We start from the raw sequence: 27,500 nt of genomic DNA, 5'->3' as shown, positions 1-27,500 counted from the left end.
TTCTTCGATTTTTCAAAAATAGCAGACCTACAAGCTCGTAGCTTGTAGGTCTGCTATATTTCAGTAGCTAAAGCATAACATAGTGCTAACACCAAAAGGGGTTCCCGCCCAAAATGGGTTAATAGGAAACGGAAAAAGTTAATAAAAAATAAAATATGGCATGTTCCAATGAGTCCAATGTAGTTATTATTTAGTCACATCTCTTGATAATAATACTTTTAATTGATTCAATATTTCTAAAACACACAGCAACCACTTTCTCTTTAAAAGCAATTTCTGTCTTGACGCGTTTATGAGCTTTTTCATCCGCTATTTTTGCATGACACCCTCGTACGACGCAGTAGTAAGGCATTCAAAGGCATTACATTATAGTTTGAACCTTAGTTTAAAAGATGGAGATTCAAGGTTTCTGCCTGACACACACACACACACACACACACACACACACAATAGCACCAAACACACACAGACGCCAGGCTTATCACATATCGTATCATATCATGCCCAGCATCACCGAACCAAAGAGTAAGCACATTGTCAGCTTTGTTACAGCATGACTTGTGTCAGGTGTGCTGCGTAGGCAGGTAACATTTAATCAGGCCTTTGCAGGCTCTTTACAGAGATGCGGTATCTTCAGAGAATAAGGAGGCATTGATTCAGGGTTATTTTGCCGATGCGAAAAACACTCGAGAGAAGAAGAAAGGAAAATCACAAGAACACTCAAATGCCCAAGGACAGCGTGTGGGATGGAGGCTGGAGGTGGTGTTAACTGGTATAACGGGTTGGAATACTGGCAGAGGCTGCCTGTCACTCGATGGGGATATGACTTTGAGAATAAAAGCTGATCGGCGTTCACTCGCAGTGCACGCTCTCCTTCTGGGATCAACTCATGGAAGCAATTAACTTAAATCTGTCTGTGGAAATTTGATTGACTGCTACAAACAACAAATTAATCCCCCCTCGGCAGCATCCAAACATGAAGAAAGCAGGCAGTGCAGTTTGTCAGAGTGAAGGGAGGATTGAAACAGAGGGAGAGAGAGGATTGAAACAGAGGGGGAGAGAGAGAGAGAGAGAGAGAGAGAAGCAGGTAATCCTAGGTATGTCTTTGCAGCTTGTCTCTCTCTTCGCGTCTTCAGATTTAATTATTTGCCTACTGGAAGCATACATTAATATTGAAAAGGCGTTTGCAGATGGCACTTTGTGTTGTCTGGGAGAAAAGTATTGTCATGTGCGTGCGTGTGTGCGTGCGTGCGTGCATGCGTGTATTTGCATAGGGTGGGTGTTTGTGTGTTGGGTGGGTACTTCACCACAGGCAGAAGAGGATGCTGTTGCTGGCCTTTCTTGGGGTTGCATTCTTCATCGTTTATCTCCGTATCCGCTGGCTGACTTTGGCAAGGCAGACACTACATATTCAGCATATTATAATGACATTCACAAGGCGGATTTTGCTGTCTTGTGACAGAGAGGGGCCTTGAAGCCAACCCAAAGCTGTACACTTTCAAGCATCATACCACTGCCTGCTTTTGTTTCTCTCCACACATAGTCACCAAACTCTTTGATTTCTACACAGAAACGGCCTCTGAGTTTTAAAGATTTTAAGATAAGAGTTACGATAAGAGTATTCGATTTTGGGCTGGAATATGACTGGCAGCAACCCGCTATATGGAGATATTAAAGCATCCTCTCTTTGTATAATTAGATCTCGGACTGCATTAGCTGAGATACTCTGTATTCCATTATATTTTGTATCGTGTGCAAGCCTGTAGTAGTTTGACATTCTCACACGTGCGCGCCGAACAACACTTTCTTTTCTTCAGTCATCAGTTTTTTATGCATGTGTATTACCTGACTCGTGCAGGGGCACCAGGCAGCCTCGCTCTCCTTCTCTGGAATAGAAAATTGAATTTGCATGAAATATGCCCAGACCAAATTGCATCTGACTGTGGGAGAAGGTAATACGTAGCAGTCGCCCCTGCCAGAAATGATTGTGCTCAGGAAAATGCTAGGCGATGATGATGTTGATGAAGTATTCTTCTGGGCTGAAATTGAATACCAGAAGAACAGAAAGGCTTTACTTTTTTTATGCTGCTTATACTACACAATACCCTTTTCACCGACCACAAATGGCTCATCCTGTCATTGTCACAGGGATGCATATACTGACACAGTTTCTTTCTTTTTTTAATATATAAATAGGTAAATTATTCTACTTTTGGATTGTTCCAAACTCCTATTTGCTTTCTATCTGGGATCAAATGCTTCAAAGAAATAGACAGTCTGTCATAGTCCTCACACAAGCTGCTGTTACTGTACATGTGTTTAAATAGTAAACACTGCTATCTTGAGGAAAGGAGAGAAAGAAGAAGAAAATGAAAACGTTGATTCAGACGCAAAATGCAGTTGTTTTTCCTTTCTTCTGTGTTCAGTTCCCCTACAAATATGTCTCTGTATTCCTTAAAAAACATATATGTTATAGCAAACAACAAGAACACAACGTACACAAGCAAACCATTTTCACACTACCCAGTAAGTCCCTGTATCAAGATCTTGCTGATTTAATTCCAGAGTGAATATGTTCTCTATGCAATGAAACAAACCCACACTTTGGTAGTCAAAGACACAGCTTCAGCATTGTTCCCTAATGGCATCATCAAGGCAGTCTGGCAACTCAGACACTTTGTGCTCTCAAACAACGTAATACGAATAATGTGGGTTATTTTATGGACTAGATTTGTTTTATAGGGCTTGGATTTTAGTTAGACATTCTGTTAAAAACAAACACAATCGATTGCCTTGACTTATATCCACCACAACATTGCTGTTCCCATCTCAGCACTCACTGGCCTGTCTCTCTCTCCACTGTCCTATCAGCTAAATGCTAACAATGTAATAAAAACTCACATCTGTGTGAAGTTAGGGGTGCTCTTATCATCATACATCATCTCATTCTGGTCAATCACAATTTTCGTCCTCACCTTCGTCTTCAATGTTTGTGTTTACACAAAGCTGTCCATTCATTGTCAATAGCATTCAGTGTTTGTGTTAGGACGAACCCTCAAAGCTGGGCAAAAATGACAACCTCACAACTTCTCTTCAGCTCTGCCCACATAATACAGAGGATCTGTTGCAACTTGTTGCTTTGCATCATTTAAGTAATGAATGATCTTAGGGTGTCTGCTGACAAGAAACATGTATCCGTTCTCTTACTTCTAGATCTAACGGCTGCATTTGACACGATTGATCATTCAATTTTAATACAGCGTCTGGAGCACTGGATAGGCCTGTCTGGTACGGCCCTGTCCTGGTTTTCCTCCTACCTATCAAATAGAAGTTACTTTGTCAATCTAGCCGAGTTTGACTCAGACAAACACGACATCAGTTCTGGTATTCCACAGGGCTCGATTCTTGGCCCTCTGCTTTTCTCCTTGTACATACTGCCATTGGGCGAACTCATTGCCAATCATGGAGTAAATTTTCATTTCTATGCTGATGATACCCAACTATATCTTTCTGTGGCTCCAGATGATCCCTGTGCTTTAGACCCGCTGGTTACCTGTCTGTCTAGCATCAAATGTTGGATTAGTGAGAACTTTCTCAAGCTAAATGAGGATAAGACAGAAGTTCTCATAATCGGTTCTAGTGAACAGAAATAATCAATATTAAGCAGACTTGGCAACCTGACTGTAGAAAGTAACAGTACAGTAAAGAACCTGGGGGTTATTATTGATTCTGAATTGAATTTTAATTCACACATTAATCATGTTACCAAGATTGCCTTTTTTCACCTTAGAAATATTGCACGAATCAGAGCCTATGTGTCCTTGGACGATGCAAAAACGCTAATCCACGCCTTTGTTTTTTCTCGGCTTGATTATTGCAATGCACTTTTTTCAGGACTGCCTAAGAAAACAACTGACAGATTACAACTTGTCCAAAATGCAGCAGCCAGAGTTTTAACTAGAACTAAGATGAGAGAACATATTACTCCAGTTTTGGCATCACTGCACTGGCTTCCGGTTGTTTTTAGGATTGATTTTAAAATTATTTGACTTGTCTATAAAGCTCTCAATGGTCTCGCACCTTCCTACCTACATGACTGCCTGCCTAAATACTGTATGTCCCAAACCGCCCCCTAAGGTCTTCCACTGCTGGCCTGCTCGCTTTGCCTAAAAAAATGGCAACAAAGAAATACGGGGAAGCAGCTTTTTGCTTCTACGGGCCGTCGGCATGGAACAAGCTCCCACTGTACCTTCGTCAGGCAGCCTCTGTAGACATTTTTAAAGCTCAGCTCAAGACACACTTCTACAACATTGCTTTTAATTGATCTTTTATTATTATTATTATTATTATTTTTTTGTTTTGTTATTCATGTCCTCACTGTATTGCATTACTGCTTGTTTTTTGTCGTTGCCTTGCTTTTCTTTTATTCTCCATTGTTCTGTAAAGCACTTTGAGCTGCATTTCATGTCATGAAAGGTGCTATACAAATAAAGTTTAATTATTATTATTATTATTTATTATTTGTCCAACGAGTTGCTTTGCCAAAACTGCTTTCATGCAGGATGTTTTCAATTCCTCCTCCTTTGTGTAACTTGCAGGCCGTCTGTTTGGGGCAGCAGGAGAGCAGCCCTTCATTGGCTCCACAATGTCAAGTGCCTTCCCTCTGATCAACCACCCAGCCTTTGGAGCCATCTACACCACTGGAGCAGGCAGGCCTGAGTTTGGAGGCCTGGGCTCCTTGGGCATGTCAGTTGCATTAGCTGCCCATCCCCAGCTGGGAGCCTTATCTGGTAGGACAGGAGCACTGGGAAACCAAAAGCACTGATTGATTACTGGTGAAATGGTCACATATCTAAACTCTTCTCTTCTCTTCTCTTCTCTTCTCTTCTCTTCTCTTCTCTTCTCTTCTCTTCTCTTCTCTTCTCTTCTCTTCTCTTCTCTTCTCTTCTCTTCTCTTCTCAGAGTGGTGGCGGGCTGCAGAAGCTCATGGGCGGGGAGCGGCTGCCTTTCTCCCTCCTTTCCTTGGCCTCCCTCCGTTCTTCGCCCCCCACATCCATCCCAACCACAGCGCCAGTCCCATCCAGAGCAGGACGCCCAGCAAGAATATCCGCGCCCCCCCTAAAGGTGTGATGCAGTTATATCACTTAATACAGGAAATGGGTCATTTGTTCTGCTCTCACAACTCTTTGTTAACCAGAATGCTGATGTTAGAGACAATTTCATATCTCTCTCTCTCTGTCTCTCTCTACTCTCTCTCTGTAATAAAAAACAAGTTCACAGATGAAACAAAGCACTGCATGTCATTTACATGTTGCATATAGTAGCCATAACATCACTGCATATTGCTTATTGATCCATGATGTTATAAAACTCATACAGGAAATGAGTCATTTGTTCTGCTCTAATGACTCGAATGCTAATGTTAAAGAGAATTTGTTATCACTGGCTTCATTTATATAAATAAATGCATACATACATATTTACATGCAAAGCTTTGGGGCAAAATAAAACCGGTTTTGTGTAACGTCTTGACATCACAGCCTTGTTCTGAGGTGCAGGAAAGATGGTGGGGTGAATAGCGGAGGAGTTGTAAAATATGTGTTTTTTGTTTTGTCATCACAGTTGAGCGTGCTCTTTCTTCCTGCTGTTCCTCTTCTCACTTCATTCATTTCCTCCTCTCCCTCCACCTAAATCTGTTTTCTTTGTCCAGTGATGAAATCTCTTCTGTAGAGAAGCTTTTAATGACTCTCAGTCCTCAGTGGTTTGGTCAACCTCTCTCTCTATCTCTCTCCCTCTCTTTTTCTCTCCTTTGCCTTCCATCGTTCTCCCTCGTTTACCCTCCATTTTCCTTGCTCGTTTAATTTAACAGTATCTTTTAATTTATCTCTTATTATGTCAACCACTCATGTTGAGCCTGTGCCATGTGCAGCCTGCATGTTTGATGAGATACGTGGATAAATCAATATATATTTTTTGTATTTTCTTTTTGCATAATTCCATTCCATTCTGTACCGAACACCAGATATTTCATTAGTCTTTGTGACTAAAGTCTGTTCTTGGAGGAGATAGGGCTGATGACGCTGTAAATCTCTTTTATGTTTCTAGGGGTGAATGGGGCGGTGAATGGGAGTGGGGTCTCATCCCCCATCACACAAACAGGGACCTATTCTGCCAGTCCAGCCCCCATCCCTGTGCCCCTGAAGCCAGCCAGCAACCCAGAGCCTCCCAATAGCCACCGCAACAGCCCTCAGATCAACCCAGCAGAGAGGTTGGAACTACAGCCCCGTAAACCTAAAGACAAGGTTAGTACTTTGTAATTGTATTGTATTGTTTTAAATACCGCACGCACGCAGGCACGCACACAGGCACACACGCACACACGCACACACACACACACACACACACACACACACACACACACACACACACACACACACACACACACACACACACACACACACACACACACATACACACACACACACACACACACACACACACACACACACACACACACACACACACACACACACACACACACACACACACAGGATAATTCATAATAATAAGTTGCGGCCAGCTCTCAGTTAAATTGACTTCTCTGCTTTGTCCTGGACACAGAAGCCTCGCAAGAAGCAGACAGACACCTGTGGAGTGAGCAACAGTGACTCAGGCACATCGTCGGACAGCTCGAGTGACGGCTCCCTCAGCAGTGACCTGGAGGACCTCGCGGAGGACGACGACGATGACGACGATGAGGAGTTTGATGATGATGACGATGAGCTGTCTGACTCGGAGAAAGAGAAGCGGATAAAGAACAAGTTGAAGGTAAAGCCCCTGCAGGGACAAAGAGATTTGGAATTTGAATATTAAATACATGCTTTAATGAATCAAACTTATATTTCTTATTCAAATAATGCAGCGATTCCCAACCTGTGGGTCGGGTCCCACTGGTGGTCCGTGGGAATATTGCAAATCGGACGCGAAATAATTTGAAAATAAAACTAACTAGAACTGCACTCTGTCGAGTGCATACTTGCTTGTTGCACACTAGTAGGCCATAAATGGCCAACTAGTGCGCAAGCAGAGCGCGCAAGTACTTTCGACTGTTATAAACTGTCACTTTTGATGCGTATGCACCGTCCCAGCAAATTGTGCCTGATACGGCAGTGGTGCCAGATTACATACTGTACATGTATACACAGGAGCATTACCTTTAATCCTCCCAACACTAAAACATATCGTCATTACGTCACCATCGAAAACCAATTACACTCTGGCATTGGGTCCTTTAATCCACATATTTCTTACGTCATCATTGAGAGCTAGTTATACATATACTATATATATGCTGGGACCAGATTACATACATGACATATTTCTTACGTCATCATTGAGAGCTAGTCATACATATACTATATATTTATATATGTAATTTGTAAGTTGATTAGCGGTATACTGTGGTTACTTTGCGCCAAAAAACGTCCCAGCCAACCCGCCACTTTTGATGCGTATGAAAATAAAACAGCAAATTTGTGCCTGATTTGCTGGGACCAGATTACATACATGACCATATTTCTTACGTCATCATTGAGAGCTAGTCATACATATACTATATATAATTTGTAAGTTGATTAGCGGTATACTGTGGTTACTTTGTGCCAAAAACCGTCCCAGCCAACCCGCCACTTTTGATGCGTATGCAAATAAAACAGCAAATTTTTTGCCTGATTTGCTGGGATTTGCTGTGCCTGATTTGCTGGGACCAAAAAGAAATATGGTCATGTATGTAATCTGATCCCAGCAAATCAGGCACAAATTTGCTGTTTTATTTGCATACGCATCAAAATTGGCGGGTTGGCTGGCACGGTGCATACGGAACGGGCAAAATTATTACTTGTGCGCTCTGCTTGCGCAAGTAATAATGTCAAAAAGAAAAAAAAACTCATGATACTTATGTAAAATTGTAAGTACAGTATTATATACTATAGGAACTTAAAGTATACTATGTGATCCAAGCCATAACACAACTGATTGATCATTGAAATAAACATGCTCTGCAAACACACGCGGCCCACCCACCTGACCACTTAACAAGGCAGACGAATGCCCAGAGCTACAGGGCAGGGGTTTTTTTCTCTCTATCACTGGTTAATGGCTATAATCGCCTCACAATTCGGTAAGAAAACGGCTGGTCCGGAATTCTCCTTTAAGTGGTGAGATGGGTGGGCCATGAACATTTTCAAGATTGTCAAGTGGGCCCTGAACCAGAAAAGGTTGGGAACTGCTGATATAATGTTTGGATCAAAGTGATCCCAATCGGGTTTGGAGTTTTGAACCACCGAAAATCTGAATCTGATCCACTTTGTGGAGTTCAACGATTTGAACGCTTTGGCGAAACAATTCTGACATAATGATGATGTAATGAAGTTGAATGAAACTTGAATGAAACTTTACATTTAAACCCTTTTCATGATGCAGGCTGTGGTGCCAACCTCTGGACTGACAGGCAGACCAAGGACAGACCCCCAGGGCAAGAAAGACAGCCAACCCCACTACTTATCCTCCAATCCCCCAACCCTGGTGCCGTTACCCCACTCCCCCTCCCCCCCTGTCCTTTCCCAAACGGCACCGCTCGCCCTACTTGGCTCCAGGCCCTGGGCCGAAGGACTGCAGCAACACTTCAGCGTCATCCAGTCCACGGGCCTGGCAGCCAGCTCCAAGCCCCTGGCCCTCCTTACCCACCCCCGCTGGGAGTCTTCTCCCTCCGCCTCCCCCATCGCCCTCACCACATCCCCCAAACCCCCCAAGCTGCTGGCCTCTTCATCCCCACAACACCTGCCCCTCTCCCTCTGCTCTTCCCCCAAGCCTCTGTCGGTTCCCTCCCCGCCCCTCTCGGCGCTATCTACCTCCCCAAAACCCTTCGCTCTGACCTCACCTGTAGCTAGCTCGCAGAAGCCTTCCCTGAAGCCGCCTCAGCATGCTAACAAGGCCAGCAAGAAGAAGCTGCTGGAGGCCTCGCTCGCGCAAATCAACGAGTTCAGACTCAAACAGCAGGTATGGCCACTGTCCTTGATAACTAGAACCAGTATCATAAACCTATATCCTGTTTTATTGCTACCCCGAAAATGGTACATTGGTAGAATTACAGAATTACAGTTTACAAGAATCTGCTATTTTCTGTGCGAGAGAACTCCATTTCATAGAGCTTCTTATATATATAAAAAGTATATCAAATTCTCAGAAATCTGAGAGATGCTACACCATCAAAATCACGTGTCCAAAATCATTCACTCATTCGCTACTGACTATACAGTAGGGTTTCTAAGTAGACAGCTACAGTGTATAATACTATATAGTGAGAGCATTAACAACATGAAAAAAATGCTTTTGGACACAACTCAGGTTGCTGTTAATTACTGTACGTACTTACTGTCGACAATTAAATTGTGTCAGACCAACGTAGTAGGTATTGGTTGTAGACCTAGTACCCTACCTATCATGATGCATTGTGGCCTTTGACCGGTTTAACCCATTTTGGGTGGAAACCCCTTTTGGTGTTTTAAGCATTGTTATACTTTAGCCATTGAAAGATAGCAGATCTACAAGCTCATAGCGTGGCACAGACTGCCGCGCTATGAACTTGTAGGTCTGCTATTTTTGAAAGATCGTGAAAATGTGGCGCAATTCTCACATCACACTACCGCTCAACTAACAGACAGGCAGACGGTGGTGATTACAATACAGTCTGAGAGACTGCCATTTTAACTCTCCTACAGTAGGGTTCAGCCTGATAATGTAAACATTGATATTTTGAGCCTCATTACCCTGCTCAAGCAGACATTGCATTTGTTTAAATACATTAGGGTTTCTTGTCAGTTAACATTAGATCATGCAAAATATTGCCATAACCTTTTTCATATTAAAGTATAGTTGCTGGAAATGTTATGGAAATGAAATGAATTAGGATTGAAATATTCAGTGAAAGTCTGTACTACTGTTTTGTTTCACCAGTAAAGAGAGAGAGTTTTCTGAAAAGCCGAATTCCTCCGGTGGTTTCGGTTCTGTACTGTATTTCATGGTCTGTGAAATTGATTTGTTTCACTTCATATCACATCTAGTTGAATGTCGATGTCAAAGCCTAACCTGCGTTTGCTTAAACACAGATTGAACCAACCTTGCCCAACAGTGTAAGAAGCCAAACATGCTATAGAAACCCAGACGCATGAAGATAACGATGATAGATCTGCTCAAATGTGGAGACGAGTAATCACAGTTCTACAGTGAAATTCTTGTCTGTTTTCCTGAACATTACCGGTTTCAATGCGGCGGGGTATTTGTACTGTTCTTTTTGTCTTTCAGTATCAGGCGTATGCATGCACGGCTAGCTGTTCTACTGTTAGCCATTGTAGTTTGTCACCTGCTCAAACAATCAACAGTGATGCAAATCGACAGCTAGAGCAATTCCACTTTGTCTCTTTTCTTTTCTCATTTCCCCCCCTTTCTTTCCCCCCTCCCTTCCCTCCTGCGGCCCGTGACTGACTCCCTCGCTCTCTCCCTCACACTATCCCCAGTCTCTACTCACCCATGGGCAGGTGCTCACAGCCGATCGGAAGAAGCAGCAGTCGGCGTCCAACAAGTCTCCCAGGAGGACGTCTGCGTCTTCGACGCCACTGGCCCCCGTCCCGCCTCTCCCCCCGAACAGTCACTCCAACCTCTTCCTCTCCAGTGCCCTCCTAGGGCTCCCGGAGCCTCACCACCCCAACGGAGTCATCCAAAGCACCACTCAGGACACGCCGCTGGCCCTCATCACCAAACCTCGCAAGGAATCCTCGTCGCAGGGCAAGCCACTTCCGTGTGACTCTGACGCCGCGTCCATGCCTGTTAACCTGAGCAGAAGCAGCAGTCGGACCCTATCGCCCGCCCAGGCAGGACCTCTGGCGCGGCCCGCCACTACCTCACCCCATGCCACAGGTCATGGATCCAGAAAGAACAAGCCCCCGAAGGTTAAGGCACAGGCACCAAGCATGGGGCTGGGCCATGGTCAAGGGCTGGGACCAGTGGACCCCATGGCTGCCTGGAAAGGCTTCTCTCAGAACCATCTGGTTCAGTCGCTGGTGGACTTATTTCGGGGAGGGGAGACGGGCATTGGGATTCCCGGGGTCGGCATCCCGGGCGTCGGTATCCCCGGGGTTGGCATTCCTGGGATTTGCATTCCCACAGCCGGTCTCCCCGCCAACAAGGAATCAGATGACTCTGGGGACGAGGACGATGATGATGATGACGACCTTGAGGAGGATGAAGATGAGGAGGACTCAGATGATAGTTTGTCAGGTTGGCACCTCTTCTAGTTTACCATGCTTTTTATGTAATATAACGAACTGCCGTCAATACACACAGCTTCTGACTGCAACATATCATACATATCAAACACAGATCATTTACTTAACACATTTAGATTGAGCAAATCTGTGCATTTCCTGCATAGTCATTAAGACGCTACCTAACTGACCTTAATTGAGTCAAAGCTTCACTGCACTGGAAAGAAGTAATGGATATTTAAATCAAGTTTAAAGCATTTCAAGTTATCCAGTGACTTCCTTGGATAAAAACTATGTTTGGAAAATGTTGGGCATATGAAGTATTAGACCACGGGTTAACATGGTAGACCACCGGCATAGTGCTTTACGAACTGTAGCAAAACCTTCCCTCTGATCTCATAGGGCTTGATGCCTTGTTAGCCTACAGACTGTACCATCATGGTAGTAGTTGCATTAACCACTTGCGGTGTCCTTGTCAGAATCGGACAGCAACTCGGACAGCGACATCTCCGGGAGGAAAGTGAAGGATCTTAAGCTGCTGCCAGCAGACTCGTCGTCGTCGTCGTCATCGAGGAAGGAGAAGACCCCTCTCAGGCTAACCAAAGGCCCACAACTACTGAGCACCTCAACCAATCACACAGCCACCAGCTGCTCTCCTCTCAACCTACAGGTCATCAAGTCTCCTGCCACTGTGACCAGCTCCGGTGCCTTGGCCTATCACAGCTCTCCTTCCTCGTCCTCCTACTCCCTGGCCAGTCCTCATGGTAATGTGTTGTATCTGTGTTCATTATTGGTTTAGAACGTTGCTCATGGGGTTTCTGCCCTCTACTAGTTTTTAATTCATTTCCATATGCCCCACGATTGCCCCACTGGAGGCTCATAGGATTCTACTTATTGTCTGCATGTGTGTGTGCGTGCGTGCGTGAGTGTGTGTGTGTGTGTGTGTGTGTGTGTGTGTGTGTGTGTGTGTGTGTGTGTGTGTGTGTGTGTGTGTGTGTGTGTGTGTGTGTCTGTGGGTGAGTGTTCCTGACATTTTAGGAAAAACAGTAGTGTCCATCAAAGCAGATGATTGTGTACGTCTACGCATGTATGGGGACAAATTTGATTTAATGGCACTCTCGAAAGCCTTAGGCTTAGTGTTAAGGTTGGATAATAATTATTATCGTATTAAGGATTAGCTAAGTATCTGTTGGGGTTATGGTTATGTTAACATAACCTTTACATTAAGGGTTAGGCATGTATCTGTTGTAAGTTAAGGGAGGATTTCACCAGTTTTTTTACTGTGTAAATTGGTCATGTGATAAAAACAAGACCTTGACCTTGAACAAGGTTAGGCAGATATCTGTTGTGATTCAAGTTAAGGTTAGATCTGTTATGGTTACGTTGAAGTTAAGGGGATATGGAATTAATGCAAGACCAATGTACTCGTATGCGCATGCATGCACACACACACACACATGCACATGCACACACACACACACACACACACACACACACACACACACACACACACACACACACACACACACACACACACACACACACACACACACACACACACCAAGATACAGTGTCCTGTATCTTGGACTATGTAGAACATGGCCTCTGCTTTCAAATAGCAGATTGTATGGCATCATCCCCAGACAACTGGGAAAAAGAAGGTGTTATTTTTAGTCAGGCAGGAAGAAGGCGGCTTACCCAGAGCTCAGAGGTCCTGTAGGGGCATGTCCAGGGGCCTAAGAACCCTGACAACTTGTTTGGCAGTACTGCAAGGATAGGTTGATTTCCTTCCCTTCCCTCTGTGCTTTGAGATTACCCAGCTCAGAGAAGAGAGGACGCACGCGTTTAGCCTGCCAGGAATGTTCCAGGAGGCATTCCAATCTCTCCTCCATTTAGCTAGCGATTTTCCTTTGTCTCCTGCTTGTCTTTAGTGGCTAATGTTCAGTTCATGGCCAACGCATGACTTAAACAATTCTCTGTTTGTCCCACTTTTGGCTTTGAAATGTGGTCTTTTTTAAGTGATGGGATCAGATAATATGGAGTGTAGTGAACGTTCTTGTTGCATGGTGTTGGCATGAAGAGACTTTCTCATTTGAGTCAGACTAAGGGCCATTTATTAAATGTGAAATCCCTGCCAGACGCTACTTACCAATGGTCACATCTAAAGTATGCTATCTGTGTGTGTGTGTGTGTGTGCGTGTGCGTGTGTGTGCGTGTGCGTGTGTGTGGTTGTATCTACAGGGCCTATATTCGATTTTATGATTATGTTTGGGGGCTCTGCACCTTTGAGCGTGTTTGTGTGTTTGTGTGTGTGTGTGTGTGTGTGTGTGTGTGTGTGTGTGTGTGTGTGTGTGTGTGTGTGTGTGTGTGTGTGTGTGTGTGTGTGTGTGTGGTTTCCAGTGATATGTTGTGCTGTCAACCTCATGGCTGCTCTCTGTCTCTCTCCAGGCTTAGGGAAGAGGAAGAGGGTGATGGATGAGAAGGAGCTGATGATACCACTGGAGTTGGGGTATGTACACTGAGAGAAAACACACTAGGACTGACACCGTGTGTCGGATCCATAACTCCGTTGCTGTCGGGCAGAAACCATGTATCTCCACATTTGGACTTTTTATGTTTTTTGTTTCGTAAATGATAAATGAATGCCCTACGTCTTCATACAAGAGTGTTGTGAAAAAGCAGTGCAAGTAGCAGCTCACGACGCCTTGTGATACGAGGCGTTGTAATGGTTCAATTTAACCGATTATGATTAACAAGAGCTTGTGACTAAATGATAACTACAGTACATTGGATCCTTTGGATCACAGTTTCTTTACTTCTTTTTGCCATTCCCTGAAAGGTTATGGTTTTGGACGTCCAAGGTTTACGCCCAACAGTGACGATATATACAGTATATAGTGTACTGTGTATACTGTTCTACAATATTGTCTCATGTTAAAGGTGGCAGAGAGAAACACGAATCAAATCGGTGGCTGGGCGGCCGCAGGGCGAGGTGGCCTACTACGCTCCATGTGGCAAGAAACTAAGACAGTACCCCGATGTGATGAAGGTAAGGTGCCGTAAGCTTGTCACTGACTGCACTGCAGCGGCATAACACAGCCATGATGCATGGGCAATGTATTGTGGCAAATCATGAGCGCCGTAGCTTGTAAGAGGGATTAGAGTGGACGGAATAGAACATGGGGAACATGGTGCCTCAAGGTGAAAAGAAGATAATTTATGGGATAGGATATTTTTGCTAATAGTTGCTGACAACACTACACTGCCCATCCTCATTGCCCAAACAAACGCTTGTGTATCATGAATTTTAGATTAGCTGAAAGATTACTCCAGCTGCATCCCCCCCCCCACTTACATTCCCAGACACAATTAATGAGAGATGACACTGTTTCCTTCATTTTCCTCAACCACTGCATTACTTCTCCTCCGCCTTAAAAAGAGCTTTTTAATGGTCAACGCTGGGATGCACAGCCTGAGCCCTGTTTAGACAGCATCTCATAGACATTACTTATCTGTAGATCTGCCTCATTAAAGCCACAGGCGCGATAGTGCTGCGCCAATCTTTGATTTTAGTGTTCGAATGTCACTAGTCGGTCATTTGGCCAGTTAAAAACTACCACATACTGTAGCAGCAGATAAAGGAGGGCCCAAGTTGTGCAACCCAAGGTCAGAACCATTTTGTCCTTTTAAGAGCCTTTGCTGCAATATGCTTTGGATCCCTAGCTTTTATGATGATTTAGACCTGCACAGAAAGACCTTTCTTATACTGCTATACCCATCAAGCTTCCCTTCCCAGTTGTTCTTTCAATGTCGCACATTTCAACGTTTTTTCTGCCTTGAAACATTTTGACCAATACCATTTATTATTTTCTCTTTTGTAGTATCTATCCAGAAATGGAATGAGTGGCATCACGCGTGATAATTTTAGCTTCAGTGCAAAGATAAGGGTTGGTGACTTCTATGAAGCCAGAGATGGAGCCCAGGTGACTGTCTTTCATGTCTCTCTCCTAGTTCATCTTTCCATAGAAACTGAGTAGTTCTGTCAGGGCCATGGATGGACATCAGCCTCAGTAGTTCTAGTTGCTGTCAGGGCCATGGATGGACATCAGCCTCAGTAGTTCTAGTTCATATCCCCTCTCAATGTGCATGGGGGAAATGCAATAATCAGCTGACATTACTTCCACAGGTGACCAGTCATGTATGTCATCATGTTATGTGTGTGGGAGGCACAAAGATAAAGCCAGGGGGTGGGTGGTTGTGAAGTGTTGGGGGAAGCGTAGAGAAGAGAACTTCAGACCGTATTGAGAGGCCAGCCATGCAGCGACACAAAACTTCATCTTACTGTGGACAAATGTAATAATAGACCAGTAGATGAGTTGGCATGTATGTCTTTTAGTGAGTTATTCAACTAGATCTACTGACTCTTTTTCCTAACCCAACAAAGTAATGTTCTATACATCCAATTATCATTGTTTCACTATCTACTGTAGCTAACAGTTATATATTGACAATACAAAAAAGCACAATACAGTACAGTATGGTGTACAGTACACCATTGTTTTTCTCAAGAGTTGATTTATTACTATCCTCCATCATGTCTCTCTCTCTCTCTCTCTCTCTCTCTCTCTCTCTTCCCCTGTTCTCCTACCAGGGTCTCCAGTGGAGCTTGCTGAAGGAAGATGAGATCATTCCTCGTATCTTGGCCATGGAAGGTCGTAGGGGTCGTCTCCCTAACTCGGAGAGACAGTCGGGGTCTGAGGGGGGCAAGGGTTCCCGACGGAGGAAGGGTCGCCCCCCTAACGTGGGCGATCCTGTTGCTCCAGAGGGCCCGAGCGCCAGTGAAGTTAAACTTTTGCGCAAACTGGAGGCCCAAGGTTAGCCAAGAAAAATAATAATCTTATATACTGCATTATGTATGTGTACTGTATATATACAGTGTGTGTGTGTGTGTGTGTGTGTGTGTGTGTGTGTGTGTGTGTGTGTGTGTGTGTGTGTGTGTGTGTGTGTGTGTGTGTGTGTGTGTGTGTGTTTACTTACATTCCAATAAATGTATGGCGTCTCTGGTAGCCCTGATTTATACACATCCTGATATCGTTCTGAAGATTACAAGCGTGCCTTTCTGCTGCGTGTGAATAAACCAATTAATTTATAAAAACAAGACGAAAAAATACAGTGTGTGTGTGTGTGTGTGTGTGTGTGTGTGTGTGTATTATACTGTATATAAAGGATGTAACTAGTCTTGTGCTTAATCTCTTGTCCATGTGTGTTGTGTTTGTGCAGAGATAGCCCGACAGGCTACTCAGATGAAGCTGATGAGAAAGCTGGAGAAGCAGGCTCTATCCCGTGCTGCCAAAGAGGCTCGCAAACATCAAGGTATCTTGATCCTGATCCCTCACACACACACACACACACACACACACACACACACACACACACACACACACACACACACACACACACACACACACACTGTGTCTGATTCTTTGTCATATATTCATATTTGGTATTGTATCATTTTAGCTGAGCTTGTAAGATACCGCATGTAGAGTTGATGTAGTGTTTTTCTGTTTTTTTTCATAGCTATCATGGCAGCAGAGGAGAGAAGGAAGCAGAAAGAGCATATCAAGATTCTCAAACAGCAAGTGGGTATTGTTTATGCTTCATGTGTACGATGCCATTTCCTTTACCCTTCCACATGTCCTGCCACAGTCAGTACTCGTACGTGTGGCGGGGACGACTTGTTTTTGCTTCTGTGTTGTTGATCCTCGGTTTTATAATTACCTATCATTAATGCAGGCACAGTTGGTTATTTTTTTTTAAACGATTACTGCAATTGTGTGCCCCCCCTCCATCCCACAAACCTCACATGAATGCCAGTGACGTCTTTGAATTGCTTTGCGCAACAAGGGTGTGTTCCCCATCTCCGAAGTATTAAGAGATGTGTTCCCCATCTCCGTATTAAGTATTAAGAGATAGTGTTGTTTTCATAGGAGAAGATCAAGCGTATTCAGCAGATACGGATGGAGAAGGAGCTCAGGGCGCATCACATTTTGGAGGTACAACGTCTGATGCGGCCGCACCTCTGATTAACCCATTTTGGGCGGGAACCCCTTTTGGGGTTAGCATTACGTTATGCTTTAGCTATTTAAAAATAGCAGATCTAGAAGCTCATAGCGCGCCACTCGGTGGCGAGCTATGAGCTTGTAGATCTGCTATTTTCGAAAAATCAAAGAACGACTGACGTAGAAGACATTTTTAGAATCTGATCTCAGGTCAGAATGGAAAGCTGTCAGGATGTAGAAGACATTTTTTTAATCTGATCTCCGGTCAGAATGGGTTAAGCAGAACATTCTGGAATAGCTGCAACCCCTCAGTCCATGTTTTTTATCTTACCAAAGCCCATTACTCAACAGTAGCATATTGTATTGGAGGGAGTTGCGTCTTCTTAGGCATAATTCCACATGGAACTAATGCTAAATTGGTCTTGGTTGACGTCCGTTGAATATTAAAATGGCTGTCGCTGCCTCTTCAGACCTTATTTAAATTGGACAGAAAAGTCTTTCTTTTCATCAGACAACAGTAACAGTTTAGCATAAGTGGGTCGGAGGGGGGGGGAGGAAGGAAAGGTGCTGTTTTGCACACACAAGCATATACACACACATGCATGCAAACACAGGCACAACTACACACAGGGATGCACAATTACACCGACGGAGCTTCAAAGTGTTTTAGCAGGGCTAAATCAAATTTGAGTTGACACGGTTGGCAAGGCACTCTTAACCCATTCAGCACGGGGAACCCCTTTTGGTGTTTTAAGCATTACATTATACTTTAGCTATATCTACAAGCTCATAGCGTGGCACTCGCTTGTAGATCTGCTATTTTTGCAAAATCGTGAAAATGTTTGAATATATATTGTTACAGAGTGAACGTTTTTAACTCAACTCTTTGCTTCTGGGAGGTCCCTGGAACAACATATTTTCAGATGGTGGTCGGCGGCCAATTACATATAATATTTGGGCTCCTTGACATGAAATATTGAGCACCACTGATACAGAAACATAAGTGAATCGTCCTCAGGTCTAAATGGGTTAACGGGAGACTTCAACACATTCACAATTAATACGTTTAAGTGATACATTATTCATTCTCTGTTTTACAAATTCTGACTGGCATTCAGGAGCATGAAATCTTCCCTTAAAACCAGAAAAGACCACAAACAAATCATTTAGAGTGCTGCGAAGCAAAACGAGCTGATTGATGTATGTGCGTTTTGTGGTCTCCGATGTCCTGACTGTAATCTGAATTCATAGGCCAAACGCAGAAAGAAGGAAGAAGTTGCCAGCGCCAAAATATTGGAGGCTGAAAAAAGGATAAAGGTTTGTTTGTATTTTCAACAAATCCTTCAGATAGAACATGAAATTTAAGTACGTGCCACTTAAAATATGCACACCTCGAGGCAATGAAATGCTCTTTTGTTGCTCCAAAAATCACAAATTCTTTCATCTTTACATTTACCAAAGTATTGAACTTCTTTTTCCATTTGAGATGTAGCTGACAATGGAATTAGAGCCATACCGCCTTTCAAATGGGCCGCAATCCCATCACGCTGTAGTGATTTTCATGATGTTGGCAATATGAAAGCATATTGATTTTCCCCTCATCTTCTCTTGCTTCCCTTCAAGGAGAAAGAGATGAGGAGACAGCAGGCAGAGATTCTGAAACATCAGGTATGCATTCCCTTCAATCTGCAAAGCCTCTTGAACATGATAGATATTTCTCTATTAATACTCTATATCGCTATACCATACTTCATACCTCACTTGAATAAGAATTTACAGGTGTGTGTGTGTGTGTGTGTGTGTGTGTGTGTATGTGTGTGTGTGTGCGTGCGTGTGTGTATGTGTGCGTGCCTGCGTGTGTGTTAGTGTGTGTGTGTTAGTGTGAGTGTGTGAGGGACTGAGAGTATGAACTTGTGTCTGTGGTTTCTATTTAATTAAAATATTCATTATTTCTTGTTTCTTTTGGGGGTATCAAATCCCATGCTTTATTGGTACTGGATATTACTTCTGTCCCATAATACTTTGCCAACTCTCTCTGCCAGGAGTTGGAGAGGCATAGACTAGATATGGTATGGGTATGTTTCTTTTTGTACATCTAACACCTGCATCGTGTAACTGGTTGTGATATGGTTGTCATAGCAATGCATTACGTGTAGCACTGGCTGCCGTCATACTACATTCTTCTGCATGGCTTTCCAGCAAAACCAACAATGAACGGGGGGGGGAAAGAGTCAGAACACTGCCTCCATCTGCTTGTCCCGAGGGACGACTGACTGACCCTGTCACGGTGGTCAGGCAGCTTCTGTACCACCCCCACCCCCACCCAATACCCCCCCTACTCAGAATGCATTGCAAAGACCGCTATAGCCGATCCACTCTCTCACTGTCTAAAAGTGCACTCAAGGAGTTTCCATCCAAATATATATATTTACTATACACACATTGTCTAACTGTTGAATTGAAGTAGCTCTGTGACTCGTGAGTGCTTGATGATTTGGGTCCAGACATTTAGCTTGTGTCTTGTCTGTCCACGCATCTGTCCTGCAGTCCACGGGGTGCTGGACTTTTAACACGCGCCATCCAGCCACCCTGTCATTCACTGTACTCTGCACAGAAAAAAAGGAAAAAATAAAAAGAGCTGCCAAGAACCGTTTTGTCTCTATGGTAGAATCACCTTCGGCCTGGTTCCCTCTCAGGTTTGTGACTAGAACAGCCGGAGCCCCATTTGGTTCCTTGCAGACCCTCCACAGTCTAGATAGAATAACAGTTGTAATATTCTGCCATGGAGATAAATGTGGTTCTATGTAGTGGTCCTTTTTTTTTTCCTTCTTTTTTTTGGCCTGGCTGTCTTGCTTATAGCTCGTCTCACTCATACATACAGTTGCAGCTGAATCTAAGGGCCGTGTCTGATTATCTGTCTGATGGTGGACTGTTTGCTGAGTCAGTCTTTGACTCAGAACACCATAAAATGGTGAAATGCTAAATATCGGAAAAGAAAAACTTGCAATTGAAGGGTGTAATACCTAATTGTACAAAACGTGACATGACATGTTCTCACAGTAGATATATGATTGGACATTAGACAAATCCTGACGCTACAGATCTCATTATGTTTGTTTACATTTCCTTAGACTGCTACCGCTAGCATTCCATTCTCAGATGAACTTGAGTACTATGGACCCAAAGCTCCTTTTTACTGAGGCGTTATCATCATGTCTGTTGATTTCATAATAACTAAGTTCCTCATTCTCAACCCATTTCTCTATGCACTGGAAATGTCATTGACAAGGCTAAAAAAAGGGCGGCAATTGGGCCTTTTCAACCACACGAACCCTAGAATTCCTATTCAGGGCCCTATTCTGGTCATAATAGGCAAGCATTCCTCAAAAATAGCAAGCATTTGGCAAAACAGAAGAGAAGAGATGGGCCCTAGCCCTATTTTCGCCAGTGCAATACCCCTTATCCCTAAACGTCTTTGCCGTTTTAACTATTTTGAAAAAACATTTTTGAATAGTTAATAGCCTATCTACAAGCTCACAATGTGTTGATATAGATTGGCTAGTTGATCGATTTTAAAATGTTTTCAAAATGGTTAAAAAATATAAAAATTAATAAAAAAGGCAAAAAGGTTTAGGGATAAGGGGTATAGCATGGCGAAAATAGGGCCCCACTTGGTGTAGAGGGAAAAAGGATGGGACCAAGTAAAGACCCCTGGAGTAACATGGTCAACAAAGTATAGTGTTTAACTGCTATAAAGAAACATGAAATGAAATGATACTCTGTCATTACTGGTCTCCCATGTCTTTTTGTAGCATGCAAACCAAACCAAAATTATTAAATGTGGCATCATCAGATAGTATAGCTGATAGACGTCCCATGGCTCCTGCATATACTGCAAGTTGTTACTGCCCAAAGTGGAACTGCTCTTTTCTGTACTCTCTGCCTTTGTTTTTACATTCCCATTTGTTGTATCCCTCAGACATACACATTTTTAGAAAGATTGATACATTTTTGATCGATGGAACGGAATTCATCATTTTTCCACTGTAACGGAAACGTGAGATGTCAGAAGAGCCGTTGCAACCCGGATTTTTGTGGCTTTCGTATTGTCAGCTTTCCTTTAGACACCATCACTGATTCCAGCTGCTTCTCTTTTTTGAGCCTGTCATCACATCTACTCTGTATTGCATCGCTGTGTTGCTTTGTTTTTGGTTGTCATCGTACTTCCTGTTACCTTCACTTATGCTTCTATCAAACATGTGACATTTGTACATGTGAAGCATCATGTTGTGTTGTTTTTTATTCTCTATTTGAAGTAAGGTGACTACTGTATTTAGTGCATTATATAAATAGTTTCTTTCTTTAATGAATAAAGACTAAAATTATTTGAGTTTGTGTTCAGTAGCATATGTATGTGTATTTTTTATTTTGTTTCGTTTTTTTTGCCGTTCCAGGAGAGAGAAAGGAGGAGGCAACATGTGATGCTGATGAAGGCCGTGGAGGCTCGCAAGAAAGCAGAGGTAGGCCTTAAACATCCAACCACATGCAAACACTCGCACACACTTACGCCCCATACAGAGTCAAACGAATTCAGCGTTCAAACACTTTGAATGCACACAGTGGCATTAAACTGAATTCTAATACGGCTCACTCAGAGTCACAGAGTGAACATCTATGTTCACACATTGCTCTGACCTGGCTCTTTGGCCACAACAAATGGGAGAAGCACCAACTCTGTCAAGGTTGAGGTCTAACAAAAGATGCTTTATTCAGTCATCATCTCATACCAACTTAAAGGCATGTTGTGACAAAAACAAACACCTGTACACTGCAAGCACACACTGCTAAAATGCTAAAACTACGAGTGTATGGACCCATTCAGGTGAAAGCTTGCTGACAACAACAACAAAAAAAGGACTCATATCAGTAAAGGGTACATTTTTACACTCTTAGGCATACATTAACACTCACCATTTGCTTTGGATCAATGGTTCTCAAAAGTGGGCTGAGGGGCGCCTTGAGGCATTCCAGGGAGTACCCATCAAAATGAGTTCAAATAATTTATCCTCTTTCACCCTGTACACATTGGCTATTTGAAAATAGTCTATCTACTTGGCCACAACCACGTTGCTTTGGCTATTTAAATAACACAAACCTTGTATGGGTCTGTGGCCAAAATACATATTCATTTTGGGGGTCCTTTTAGTGAAACATTTTGAGAACCACTGCTGTGGATAATACTCACCTGAACACCTGAACACCTGCAGGAGCGCGAGCGCTTGCGGCAGGAGAAGAGGGATGAAAAGCGCCTGTCAAAGGAACGGAAGCTGGAGCAACGCAGGCTGGAGATGGAGATAGCACGAGAGCTGAAGAAGCCAAATGAAGACATGTGTCTCTCTGATCATAAGGTAGCCGAGTTTAAAAGAAGTGATTCATTGATTCATATATATACATATATATATATATATATATATATAGTATATAAATCGTGTTTCTCAATTAGGCCTATTTGTTTAATCGAAAGAGTAATTGATAGAATAATCAACAAGAAAATAATGGATAGTTGCAGCACTAAACCCATCAGGTCTACTACAAACAGTCAGTCACACATCAGCTGTTCAGGAACATGTCGAATGTATTACGTTTAATGTGCGTTGAATTAATAAAATGACTCTTTTGATTGATTTTGTGTTCAATATAGCTTTATTATGATGATTGTGATCGTGATTATTATTATTATTAGGTGGTCTGTGCCCCCCAGTGGTTGTTGTCAAGTAATGCACTATGGAATAACGTGCAGTCATTGCACAAAATTATAAAACAACCACTGAGCAACAGGATAATTATGTAATGGTGTTTCTTTAAATTGGGTGTCCATGGAGTACACTGCAACATCCTGGGTGTTAATGTAACCCTGAGAGAGTAAAGGATAACTAACCCGGCCGTGTTTTCACTCACTGTACAGCCTCTGCCAGAGTTTTCCCGCATTCCTGGGTTGATTCTGCCAGGACGTGCCGTGTCAAACTGCTTGATGTTGATGCAGTTCCTGCGAGGCTTTGGCAAGGTGCTGGGGCTTGATGTTAACACGGATGTGCCCACCCTGGGCATGCTGCAAGAAGGCCTGCTCAATGTGGGGGACAGCATGGGCCAAGTCCAAGACCTTTTAGTAAGACTGCTGTCTCTGGCTGTGTGTGACCCTGGATTGCCACCAGGACAAAAGGTAAACTGTCTGTAATGACAAATACACCATTGTTTTCTCAGAAACACACTTTTTATTACTTGAGAAAGGTGTCTGGGTGGTGCAAGTACCTGCCCACCACCATGGAGACTGGGGTTCAGTTGAACACATTTGTCTGCGGGTGGGAACTGGGACGGCAGCAGGGGAGGAACAGGCTGGTTGGTGCTCTTGTTGAGCAGGGAGTGAAACCAGTTTGTTTCTCTGCATGCATTATGCCCTCCTGGTGAAACTCCTTGCAGTCAGGTGAAAAGGAGGAGGAGCCAGGGACTACATGTGGGAATTGGCTTAATGACTAAACTGGGGAGATTATTATTATTATTATTTTTTTTTAAAGAAACTGAATCTGTTTCATCGGCACTCACCGTATCCTTCTCTTTCAGACAAAGACCATGCTAGGAGATCACCTGACAAATGTTGGCATCAACAGGGACAATGTGTCAGAAGTGTTACAGATGTACATGGGGGCCCATTGTGCCAACACAGAACTGGCCCTTCTGGCCCTCAGTCTGAAGACCAAGGCCTTTCAGGCCCACACTCCTGCCCAGAAAGCCTCTATTCTGGGCTTCCTAGCTAATGAGCTGGCCTGCAGCAAGACTGTCATTGGGTAAGATAACTGCAATGTACTAAATGCATTTATGTCATTTTGTTTGTCAAAATTGAAAAAAGTAACACAGATACCAATTTGTAGCAAGCTTCACCCACAATTTTAAACAAAAATGTTGCATTACAAGCCAAAAACCTAGCGTAGTAGTAGGTTATCATTAGGGATGTCCCGTTCCTGATCTGATCCCGATCCCACAATTTCTGGGTTAGCTGATACGGACACCGATACCGAATACCGATAACGGTGTTGTGATCTCGTGTTGTGTTTATAGCTATCTAGCTATATATCTCTTGTTGTGTTTATAGCAGACTCCTCACTCATATGTGCACCCAACATTATTTACCTACCATAATGTCAACCCCTTACCCCTGTGTCGGATCGATGGTTAGACTGGCATTCACCGATACCGGTAGGACCCGATATGACCAAAAAGGGCCGATACCGATACAGTATTGGGACATCTCTAGTTATCATCTTCATACAATGGAGAACATCATTGCAGTGTTATGAGGAGTTCCAATTCAACTGGTGTTATAATGTTGTTTAACCACCTTTTATTATGTTGGCTAATAATGGAATGTTTTATTAATGCCCTGAAATGGCTCCATAAATCTGTTCATTTGTAGTGTAGATGTAGTCCTGTTTTGAAGGGACATATTTATTCAATTATTAATGCATGCCCTGCAGTGTTGGCTCTTGAGACCGTTTACTATGGCTGTAGGTGGTTGACAGTCCTATGGACTTGTCTGTTTCATTCCCATATATACAGGGAATTAGCCACTTCAATCTATGTAAAGCGCCTTGGATAAAGGCGCTATATAAATGCACCATTTACCACTTAGCCATATTTTATTCTTCATTGTACACCGGTGTCAGGTGGATTCTGCGACGCCATGTTGAAAGTGGTTAATGTCTGGGAAGACCAGCATTGGGAGTATGCATGTGTGTGTGTGTGCGGTCTACAGTATGTTGAACTAACAGGGCTGCCTTTGTCTCTGCAGTGAGATCGACAAAAACCTGGACCACATGGCGAACATGAGGAAAGACAAGATCATCATGGAGGGAAAACTTAAGAAGTAAGACCACGTTAAATGCTTAGAATTAGTTGGTTGAATTTTTACATCGTTATACTCAATCTGTGTGTGCGTGCGTGCGTGCAGGCTGAGGACTATCCATGCCAAGCGGACAGGGCGGAGGGAGGCCAGTGTGGGTATGGAGGAGAACCAGTCCCTGGGTGGCACTCCGTCCTCTGTCCTCAAGCACAAGAGGAAAGTGGGCGGAGACAGCGACGATGACGAGGACGACGAGGACGATAGCGATGAGCAGGCTGACGAGGACGATGAAGACGAGGAAGAAGAGATCAAGAAGGGGAAAAAGGTGGAGACGTGCGATGAGGTATGAGTTCCTATGTGAGCATGATGTACTGTAGATCATTGGTTCTCCAAATGGTGGCCTGGCGGGGACCAGGGGTCGAAAGGGGTTGAGAGGGTTCCAGGGGGTCCTCTGCAAATTGAGTTGATATATCATTTTAACCACTTTAACCCTATGTACAGTGCATGCGACGTGTTGTAAGGGTTGTTGATCTGCTGTTTAAAGAAAAGAATATCTTGAATATTTTTTTAAACACAAATCTTGCATGGGGGTCCTTGGCACGAAATATTTTCAGATGAGTTTCAGCATCCAAATACTTAAGACATAAAAAGGTTTGAGAACCATTGCTTTTTATGGTACAGTTGACCAACCTGACGAAAGCCGTAGAGGCCCGAAACAGTTTTTTTTTAATCGCTCTATTAATGAATTGTTGTGCACCTCTTGACCGCCACTCACAGTTGTCCATAGGCTCATAGATGTGAATGTGTGTCTCTCTCAGGATGAAGGGGATCAGTCCACCAGTGTTGAGGAGCTGGAGAAGCAGATAGAGAAATTAGCCAAGGTATGTTACTGTCAAAGTATTTCTAAATGCTATTACAAATTAGAAAAATGCACACTGTTATTAAGAGATGCGAAAATAGGTTGCATGCATGGTAGATTGACTGGTCCGATTGTTTTTGTGTGTCTCGGAAAACCAATCATTTTTTATTTTTTTAAGAAATGTTATTTTAGGTGGTGTACAGACAAGGACGTATTTTGAGTTACCTGGGCAAGTATTTAGCCGATCTGCCCTTTTTGCCACACGGAGACGGCGTTTTGGGGGACTTAACCGGCTAATTTTGAAACCACCTTCCAGAGTGGGAAGTGTGTATAGCAAATGCCACCTAATTTGCTGAAACGGTGATGTCATAGTCCCCTCGCTCCCTCCAAACGTCTAGTGTTAATGGTTTATTTCACCATAACCACTTACATATAAGTATCAGCTATTTTATATTTGCACATAATGTCTATAAATCTTCAAAAATAGCCGATCTGCAGCCTGCATGCATGAGCTTGTAGATGAGCTATTTTTGGAGAACAGATATAAATTATGGTGATTACCATCTGGAAAGACAAGAAAATAACGGATGATCTTCTACATTATTGTTACTATTAAATGGTGTAGTGTAGAATAGATTAGTATATAGGATTATAGGCTATACAAGTTAGGCAGCACAGCCACCTGTCCGTTCCTCTCAGGCAGGTCTGAGATAAACACATTATTTACTGTCAGTGTCCATATTCCTCTATAAACGGACTGTTTCCAATTGCTCTTTTTTTTATACTTTTGTGTAGCCTATGTGCAATGATTAGCGCTGTGCTGCGCAGCAGGTGGAATCAATCTAAACGAGCAATTATCTGACATTCAGAGGTGTTGCGCACCAGCGAATATATATTCAATCTCCAAAGTCAAACTTATAAGTTCACAATGTATCATGCCGTCCCTCGTTGTGAGCTTTATGATGATCTGAGAGAGAAGGGGTGGGAGAGAGGGGGGGGGGGAAGTCAGAGAGAGAGAAAGAGAGAGAGAGAGAGAGAGAATTGATATATAATGCACTTATGTCTCTCTCTCTCTCTCTCTCTCTCTCTCTCTCGCCACACGCCTGTCATAATGCTTAGCGCAGTGGTCAGCAGCAGCTACTCGTTCGCACTGCATCCATTTCCAATAACACCCAATGCCCTGAATGTGTGAACCACTTACTTTGTGCTTGCTGCTCGTTTTCAGAAGAATTAATCCAAGGTTTGTCATATTATGGTTTAAAGTAGGCATAGAGTTTAGCAGGTCAGTTTGTGCAGAGTGAGAAGCATATGGCAAGATAATTAGTTATTTGGCAACACCTGTGTGAAATACCAATAGTATAATT

The 27,500-nt window shown here is 43.3% G+C and overlaps 1 protein-coding gene across 8 annotated transcripts in view; it reads left to right on the top strand.

Moving 5' to 3' along the window:
• Positions 1-27,500, top strand: part of LOC310854836 (bromodomain adjacent to zinc finger domain protein 2B-like) — a gene marked incomplete at its 3' end in the record, with an annotated part of 100,132 nt that overhangs the window by 62,408 nt on the left and 10,224 nt on the right. For 3 of the 8 annotated variants that reach the window (XM_083759545.1, XM_083759547.1, XM_083759543.1), the window contains 23 exons: positions 4,599-4,790; positions 4,963-5,124; positions 6,106-6,302; positions 6,622-6,828; positions 8,482-9,057; positions 10,575-11,334; positions 11,801-12,085; positions 13,770-13,830; positions 14,262-14,370; positions 15,973-16,195; positions 16,602-16,694; positions 16,902-16,963; positions 17,312-17,377; positions 18,635-18,700; positions 19,007-19,051; positions 19,426-19,458; positions 21,838-21,903; positions 22,651-22,791; positions 23,349-23,603; positions 24,002-24,225; positions 25,227-25,301; positions 25,386-25,620; positions 26,096-26,158. In XM_083759545.1, the coding sequence (XP_083615671.1) occupies positions 4,599-4,790; positions 4,963-5,124; positions 6,106-6,302; positions 6,622-6,828; positions 8,482-9,057; positions 10,575-11,334; positions 11,801-12,085; positions 13,770-13,830; positions 14,262-14,370; positions 15,973-16,195; positions 16,602-16,694; positions 16,902-16,963; positions 17,312-17,377; positions 18,635-18,700; positions 19,007-19,051; positions 19,426-19,458; positions 21,838-21,903; positions 22,651-22,791; positions 23,349-23,603; positions 24,002-24,225; positions 25,227-25,301; positions 25,386-25,620; positions 26,096-26,158 (4,196 nt within the window). The remainder of the gene's footprint in view (positions 1-4,598; positions 4,791-4,962; positions 5,125-6,105; positions 6,303-6,621; positions 6,829-8,481; positions 9,058-10,574; positions 11,335-11,800; positions 12,086-13,769; positions 13,831-14,261; positions 14,371-15,972; positions 16,196-16,601; positions 16,695-16,901; positions 16,964-17,311; positions 17,378-18,634; positions 18,701-19,006; positions 19,052-19,425; positions 19,459-21,837; positions 21,904-22,650; positions 22,792-23,348; positions 23,604-24,001; positions 24,226-25,226; positions 25,302-25,385; positions 25,621-26,095; positions 26,159-27,500) is intronic. The other 5 variants (XM_083759544.1, XM_083759550.1, XM_083759546.1 and 2 more) reach the window with 4 other exon arrangements.

Source organism: Protomyctophum parallelum (assembly GCF_964188405.1).
Source record: "Protomyctophum parallelum genome assembly, chromosome: 2".
Taxonomy (NCBI): Eukaryota; Metazoa; Chordata; class Actinopteri; order Myctophiformes; family Myctophidae; genus Protomyctophum; species Protomyctophum parallelum.
This window is presented reverse-complemented; position numbering and strand designations above follow the sequence as displayed.